Source organism: Branchiostoma floridae, chromosome 4, assembly GCF_000003815.2.
Source record: "Branchiostoma floridae strain S238N-H82 chromosome 4, Bfl_VNyyK, whole genome shotgun sequence".
Classification (NCBI taxonomy): domain Eukaryota; kingdom Metazoa; phylum Chordata; class Leptocardii; order Amphioxiformes; family Branchiostomatidae; genus Branchiostoma; species Branchiostoma floridae.
The window spans coordinates 7,053,596-7,062,071 of NC_049982.1; the positions used below are offsets into that span (position 1 = coordinate 7,053,596).

At 43.7% G+C, this 8,476-nt stretch overlaps 1 protein-coding gene across 1 annotated transcript in view; it reads left to right on the forward strand.

Annotated features, from left to right (window-relative positions):
* Positions 1–1,830: 1,830 nt before the first annotated feature.
* Positions 1,831–8,476, forward strand: part of LOC118413148 (NLR family CARD domain-containing protein 3-like) — a 14,624-nt gene continuing 7,978 nt past the window's right edge. The window contains exons 1-5 of the mRNA XM_035816333.1: positions 1,831–2,093; positions 3,717–3,930; positions 4,659–4,771; positions 5,133–5,584; positions 6,006–6,143. Coding sequence (XP_035672226.1) covers positions 3,730–3,930; positions 4,659–4,771; positions 5,133–5,584; positions 6,006–6,143 — 904 coding nt within the window. The 5' untranslated portion in view covers positions 1,831–2,093; positions 3,717–3,729. The remainder of the gene's footprint in view (positions 2,094–3,716; positions 3,931–4,658; positions 4,772–5,132; positions 5,585–6,005; positions 6,144–8,476) is intronic.

Sequence of the window (8,476 nt, forward strand, 5' to 3'; positions counted from 1 at the left end):
GTCTGAAGCATTTGTGTCACGCTGCTAGTCTGCCGGTAGTCATTTAGGGTCACTCGGGCTGCCCTGCGCTGGACGGCCTCCACCGCCTGTATCCCTTTGTTGGTGTACGGGTCCCAGACGATGGCACTATATTCCAAGTGAGGCCGTACCAGCGCTTTGTAACAAGTGGCCTTGACCCTAGATGGACAATGGGTCAAGTTGCGCCGAATGACTCCTAGGACCTTACCAGCTTTGCTAGTGGCGTGGTTGATATGGGTGTCCCACCGCAAATCGTCGGACAGTTGTACTCCAAGATAGGGGTGGGACTTAACACCGGTAAGGGCTTCTCCACAGAGGGAGTACTGAGTTATGATGGGGTGCTTTTTACGGGTGATATGGAGGATGTGACATTTAGAGGGGTTGAACGACATGAGCCAACGATTTTGCCATTCTGTTAGCGCATCGAGGTCAGACTGCAGCCCTTGTGCGTCAGAAGGCTTGCTGATAGTTCGATAAATCAAGCAATCGTCAGCAAACAGTCGAACATGTGAGTCTACGGAATCGGGTAGGTCATTAATGTAGAGCAGGAATAGCAGAGGGCCTAACACAGTACCCTGCGGAACTCCAGAGGTGACCTTGACAGCTTTAGATGTTCCACCGTCAAAGACAACCCTCTGGGTTCTCTCCGTAAGGAAGGCCCTAAGCCAAGACTGAAGTTTTGCCTGCACGTAACGTTCCGAAGTACGGCGTGTCTGCGTGCTCCAAAATCCGTCGGATTCCCTACGAGTTCGTACGGAGGCGGTACTTACCACTTACGGATCCCAAAAGATTGCCCACGTCTTGGCACGTAGACAGCACGTATTTGCACGTACGGCGGGTTGTGCCCTTCGCTTAAGCGAGGACCGGACTAGTCTCTCCCAGACTAACTACTCCGTCTATAGTAATATTAGTATAAAGAGAACAGCTGCCAGGGTAGCTTGGCATAGGGCCCACTGATTGACTCTATTGGCCAACTGTTCACCCTATTTTTGCCAAATTCTACTATCCGTATCTTCGTACCAAGCAAAGCCCGGTGGAGGCTACTCATAATGTATCCTGTATAGGGTCTGGATACATTTGGGTAAACTATTACGTCATAGGGGGGCCATCACCAAAAATAGCTATAGATTATACCAATTTAAAATGCTATTGTAGTATCGAGTTGATCAAAGAGATATAGATAGTGGGGTCTTTGCAATTGACACATATATGTGTTTGTGACCATACCTAAGCTCCCCTGTCACTGGAGGTTACTCACAAAAATTGTGTCTTAAGAAAAAAGATCTTACTTCAGGCTACCATGGTGTCGTTGTGACAGCTGCGGCTTTATACAGGAAAGAACGCCACTGAAGTGCATTACTGAAATACGTAGTCCAGGAATATTTTAAAAAAACATAGAGGATAGAGCATTCATTGAGGCCGCGGCCATCTAAGCCTTGAGAATAGTATAAGTACGAACAGTCACAAAACTGTAAGACATTCGTTCGTGACTTGTGACACAACTTTATGGATGATTTATCACCTACTTTTTATGGTAGATTCCTACGACGCAATGATTTAGAAAAATAAAGCGGTAAATCACGATATACGTAAAATGCATCGACTACACTCTTTATAATTTCATTTATTCTATATTTGAAACAAATATCATTCATCATTCCCGCCCACAACATGCGTGACCGTGTATGTATTATATCATTCCACAACTTAAGCAGACTTGAAATGCCACCTAGCGATTCACAATCAAATTGCACGGCATCGCCTGCGGCATGAGCTTAGGTGATGACGTCACTGTTGAAGCCCAGCCCAGCGCGTCCTTAACCCGGAATAACTTAGTCACTCTTCTGCATATACTATCGGGTGGTCTGGCATCGAAACCACACGTTCGCTGGTGTTAGGCGGACTTCTTGGAAGGAAGCGACTTTATGTGCACTCATAACATGGCTGTGGACAGTTTCGGTGGACCAATGGTTTGCGGTTTGTCTTCTAGTGACGCAGAGCGTAGTTTAAGGGTGGAGACAGCGGGGATTTAAGGGCGTCACACGACAGTAGGTCGACTTCATACCACCAGGAAGGTAAGCGTCAGAGTCTCTTTGTCTTGTCAGTTGAGCTACTATCTTACGCGTATATCAGAAGGGGGTTTTGCGGGGATTTCCTGAATTCGCTTGATATTTACTGACGTCTCTGAAAGGCCTGAGCAATTTTCGTCGTTCTGTACCGTGAAAGGTCTTGTTGTTCTGTTTAATACTTGCGGTTTTGTTGCTCCATGGCTGACAGGATTTGGTTAGGGACGAGCCAGAAAAGGTTCCGTGAGGGGGAGGGTTACGTGAAAAAAGGACCTAAAGCAAAACGCACAATTACAATGGCGGAAAGAAGAAAAATATATACTCTCATAACACATGCGCATAATCAAAACTGCACTGCCGTTACCACAAGAGTTTCATATAATCCGTTATGTTATATAGGAAGGCGGAAGTAACGAACAGTCAGGAAAGCATGTTTGAATATCCATAAATTTGATTTAAGTTGGCACGTTTGAAGAACACTCTAGATGCTATAGCCACAGCCGGCACTGTAAAGCTTATGTGAATTACGGTTTTACTATGGTTAATATTGACCGACGGAGGCCATATATAAGGGCTGAGATTGAAATAGAGGGTAGGTTATTGCCTAGAACGTTCCACGCCGTTGTGTGTTATGTGTAATATATATCTAAACACTGACACAACGTATACTTCGTTTGCAATTGCAAATGTCTGCGTTTCCATTTCATCATGATTCGTGTTCACGCTGCCACGTACATGTACTATGATGTAACACAAAGGAGCACATAAATTATGCAGCTCCGATCTTCTATGACAATGGAGGTACCGGTAGCGATACAGGGGCCTATTCTGGCCAACGTTTTGTTAAAGTACTAGTACAACAAATGAATACCACTCTTCCAGTTACAACTGACATATTTCAAACTCCAAGACAAAATGGCGTCTAATTGTTGTGTTACCGCCACCTGTGTCATGCCTGTTGAACCAAGGGGATTTTCAGTCACAGACCCGATGGACGGGTCTTTGCTTGCTATCTTTCGATCAAAATTTCCCCCAAGCTATTCAAACATGTGATTTTTTAAGTCCTTCTATCTAATTATGCTTTTGTTTGCTGGATGGTATGCTCTGCAAGAAGTTGCTTCCTGGTGTCGTTTTCATGGGCGTGGCTGCTGTTCGCCTGGCCTCCGCATGAGGTCGTAAAAAGTGGATAGAAAGCCGACAGAAAATAGACGTACCCCAAAATAACAGCTACAAAATTCGGAAGGAATATCAGTTGCAATTGAAATCACGAAGAACTAATTGTATAGTATCAATTTTCACTGTTAATATTCATAGCTTTACGATCATCATTTCCTTACTGTGATTTATATCTGTGATTTATATCTGTAGGTTTTACTACTTTCTACCTCAACTTTTAAATCATCTACTAGTAACTGTTTTGCTGACATCCTGTATCATAAAACACTATGTACTACAGTTATGCAGGTCTTAACATTGTCATGGAAGTCGATGAGAGCTGTTTGAAGCGCCGCCTGGTGTACCTGTTGAAGTTTGAGGGTGCGACACTTCCCGTTTTGCTGACATCTCGTATCATATGACCACATATAAACACTATGTATTACAGCAATGCCAGTCTTTACACTGTACTAACAGGAACCAGAGAGCCATGGAAGAGGAGGAGAGTCGCCTGAGGCGCCGCCTCGTGAACCTGTTGAAGTTTGAGGGAGAAGACAGGGTGCGGCACTTCCTGAGAAAGACCCTCCCCGCCGCGCACGGCGCCTTTACGTCACTGACGTTATCTGACGTACTGCAGACCAACAAGTCCGTCATGGACGACCTCCTGAACGGCACCAACGGGAGACGCAAGGTAAGCTCCAAGCAGATGTTAGGTGGTAAATCGTAGTATCTTCATACTGTTTCCTTTTTCTGGCACACGTCGGTTATGTAATTTAAGTCATTCTGGCACCAGATGGCTCATGGGACGGCGCCCATCCAGGTTTCTGTAACCCTTGGGCCACATAACATTATGCACAGTTAAGTAGTGGGTTAGTCCACTGGTAATATGTAGTGTGTGTTCAATCTTACTTGTCAGAAAAACGGAGCAGCCAGGAACCATTAAAATTCATCGTCCTTACATCCGCATTCAGACAGAATAAGACTATGAGGAATTAATCTGACGGTCAGTAAGCGTATGGAGTTACGTCTAGATATTTTTGACTTTTGTTTGGTTGCTTGTTTGGTTGCTTGTTTGTTTGTTTGCTTGATTGATTGATTGTTTTGTTTGTTTAGTTTTTATATGTTCGAAATGCGTAAAACGGAAATAGACCCGCGGGTAGACAACATATATGAAGGATATATGTTCATGTACTCGTATGACTGTATTTGGTTGTAAATGTGTGATAGTTTCACGGCCTCTTGTCCCTTCCTTTTCTGTCGGCACAATGTGTGTCAAGAGAGTTTAGACCAGGACTAAGTTGTAGGATTACGTTTGAAAATCCTTAACTTGAACTGCAATAGTGCTGCTGTGAATTGTTGAAACAAGCATGTGAATAATTTATATTCCTGGTTATCACTATCCTCCCTTCCTACGCACAGGTGCTGAGCGGAGAACAATATGACCTCTTGTTTCCTGTAAGCGGTCACGTGAGCCCGGGATCTTTAGACATCGCCGTTATGTTCCTGCTCATTCGCTACCTGTGCCAAACAAGGTCAGTATAAAAACACAGCCGAGCGAGGAAAACCGGATATATTAGAAGCGCCTCGATCGCTATTATCCTACACCGTTTAGAGATTGAAAACTCTAGAGATAGAACCAAGGAACTTTCATAGAAGCATATGATTAAAAGTTTTCACAGGTCTTTTTTGATTCGCAAGGAAATAATCACAGTTCTGAAGCAGGATATAGCCAGGTATGTTAGGTTTTGATGAAAGTACATGGAAATGGAGTAAATGAAGACCTGACATGCACAGTGATGTGTTAGATTTATCTGAAATTCGACAACCTTCGTGCTGTGAATGTGCTGCCTGTCAATATGAACTTACATTCCTTCGTGTACTTTGGCCTCGCAGGTCCATTGCCTGGGAGGGCTGGGACGTCTACCCCTCTCCTACGCACAAAACACCGGTCCACGACATCGTACGGGTTCACAGCATATACCAGGACCTGGTCGTCAAGGCAACAACGATCGTGACGTCAGACAGTTTCAGCAGCCTGTGGGACGAACTGTCGTCTGCGATCCTGAGACTAGGCGGCCTGAGAGACCGAGTGGAGAGGTGGAAAAATGAAGTACCGGCAAGTGAACTCCCCGCCAGGGAACGAGAACCTGACTCGTCCCCAGGTTCACCTGTGGGTGCATGTGCTGCCCCGGCCTCGTGGTCAGATCCCTATCCATCTGAAGGTCAGTGTGGACTCACAAGGTCATTCAGCTGCGAGTCAGACGCCAGTTCGGAAGGCAGCGTGCTGTATTCAGGGGAAGGGCTGCCGCCTAGTGAGTCTACAAACCCCAAGCAGGCACAGCCAGGTAAGAAGTAGGGAAGAGTCGACGTGGAGTTCTTGTAATCTCCAAGCAGATCCTACGGTAGCAAACTACTGGCAAAGTAGTTAGGGCCAGCGTAGGATTTTGCATTGCCTACCGAAGTCGTTGACCAGGGTGTTCTCTGGCAGATCCTTTTGTTGCAATACACACTCATAGGCACTCTTTTACCAGCTTTTGATACTATCTTATGCGACCGTAGGATCAGCTTGGAGATTAGCGTTTAACTTATTTTATTGGCGACAGACCTTTGTTTACTATCCCAAAGGGCTCTTCCCTTCATCAACATCGGGACGTTCATAGGTAAGGAAATAGTCTTAACTCCAATTGTCACACCTTAGCACGCTGATTGTCGTATATGATGATATACTGTTCTGAACTCAGTCTTTTTTAACGTCTTTCAATCCAGCCAGTGCCGCAGCGGCCCCTAGCGGAGTTCAGCAGTACTACCTGAGCAACGTGCAGAACGTACAGATCGGCATGCAGACCCAGATGAGTATCGCTTCCGAAGGCTCGCAGAACAGAACTTCATCGGAGATAGCAGCAGGTATGACATCTTCGGTGCATAGTACCTCAAATGTTCAACAGTTACAACAGAAGCACATGAGAAGAATTAAGACAAATTCAAACATTTTTTACGATGTTTTCCTTCTCTCTTTTTGTTGCAGCGTCAGATAAGCTAACGCTAGATGCGATACTCGCCTTTGTGATTCGAATCGCAGTGACATGACCTTACTAATGGCACTGTGCCATACATTAGTCTGCTTGTCACACAGCTAGGTATAATGTGGATGGTAGGACTATGTGTGAGCAACGACATCCATAGAATGGGAGGGTCTTTTTAGCGAATGCCCACAAACGCCCACTCTAGAGAAGTCCGCGCTGCACGGATCTCATTTTTTTTGCTTGGAATATGTCCACGTTGTGCTCCCATGTATTAATCCTGAGTTTCAAGTCAATCCATTGACCCGAAGTGACATAAATCAAAGTTTTCGATTCTCGATGGTCTTTTTAGCGAACGCCCAGCAAAATGTCTTTTTAGCGAATGCCCACTATATCCACAAAAATATCGGCCGTCGCGCAACGACACCTAAACCTACCGCCACAAACATGTTCAAGATTGTGTCCCATTGATGTGTACGGAGTTTCCGTGCTTTACAAGCATTTTAAGTCCCTGTTTTTGGTCAAAATGTACGGCGACGATACTACCATACTTTAACTATAGCAATTCAAAATGGCGGGCACTAGTCATGTGACCTCCTTGCGGGACTGTTCTAGAAGTATCGCGGGAGGGACTGTTGTAGCATAGCTTCTCATACAACCATTTTAGAGTGAATTCTGAACAAGATTTTCATTTCATAGTGCTATCATCTGACTAATATTTACAATGTGGTCATTTTTTCTGTGCTATTATTACCCAGGTTTGAGGAACTTAGTGCAAATATGGATATTGATTCACCTCAGTGCCCAATTAATGTACAAAAGGCTCAGACACATTAGTGTTATAAACCTGAATAGGGGCAGGTAACCAATGCTAGAAAAACATAGCTATTTATTATTAACAATACTATTTACATTATAATAATAACTCTTCACCAAACTGGACTTTTCTTATCTTTATTTATCACAGAAACATTGTTACAATGAGGATTTGATTAGATGAGTATCTGTTACAGTGTGTACAAACTTATTTCAAATACAAAAATGTATTTCGTTTCACTTCCTAAATATTTTTAAAGTATTGGAAGAAGTTAACACATAAACAATATTAATTGCATTATTTATGTGCAGTAAAATGTGACCACATGCTATCAATAGCCTAATAAAATGTTGGAACATGGCACAAGCGGGCTCCTCTTCTGAGTACAGAAAGGAAATGTTTTATAACATTTAGTTATGACGTAGAAAATTTCAATTGTAAAATGTACCTTTATTAACATTTACAAACAAATTGTTTTTTTCTCTTATTAATAAATGACAACAATACAGGTAAGTAAGGTGTGTTTCCTTTTATAACAGGCCAGGTAAGACGCCGTACAGGTAAGTAAGGTGTGTTTCCTTTTATAGCAGACAAGGTAAGACACCGTACAGGTGAGTAAGGTGTGTTTCCTTGACTACAGACTAGGTAAGACACCTTACAGGTGAGCAACGTGTATTTCCTTTCATTACAGACCAGGTAAGACACCGTACAGGTGAGTAACGTGTATTTCCTTTGATTACAGACCAGGTAAGACACCGTACAGGTGAGTAACGTGTATTTCCTTTCATGACAGACTAGGTAAGACACCGTACAGGTGAGTAAGGTGTGTTTCCTTGACTACAGACTAGGTAAGACACCGTACATGTAAGTAACGTGTATTTCCTTTCAGTACAGACCAGGTAAGACACCGTACAGGTGAGTAAGGTGTGTTTCCTTGACTACAGACTAGGTAAGACACCGTACAGGTGAGTAACGTGTATTTCCTCTGATTACAGACCAGGTAAGACACCATACAGGTGAGTAACGTGTATATCCTTTGATAACAGGCCAGGTAAGACACCATACAGGTAAGTAAGGTGTGTTTCTTTTTATAACAGACCAGGTATGACACCGTGCATGTGAGTAACGTGTATTTCCTTTGATTACAGACCAGGTAAGACACCATACAGGTGAGTAACGTGTATTTCCTTTCATTACAGACCAGGTAAGACACCGCACAGGTGAGTAAGGTGTGTTTCCTTTGTCTATAGACCAGATAGGGTATTATACAGGTGAGTAAGGCGTCTTTCCTTTGCCTATATACCATATAGGCCATCATACAGGTGAGTAAGGCGTCTTTCCTTTGCCTATAGACCAGATAGGGCATTGTGCAGGTGAGTAAAGCAACTTTCCTTTGCCTA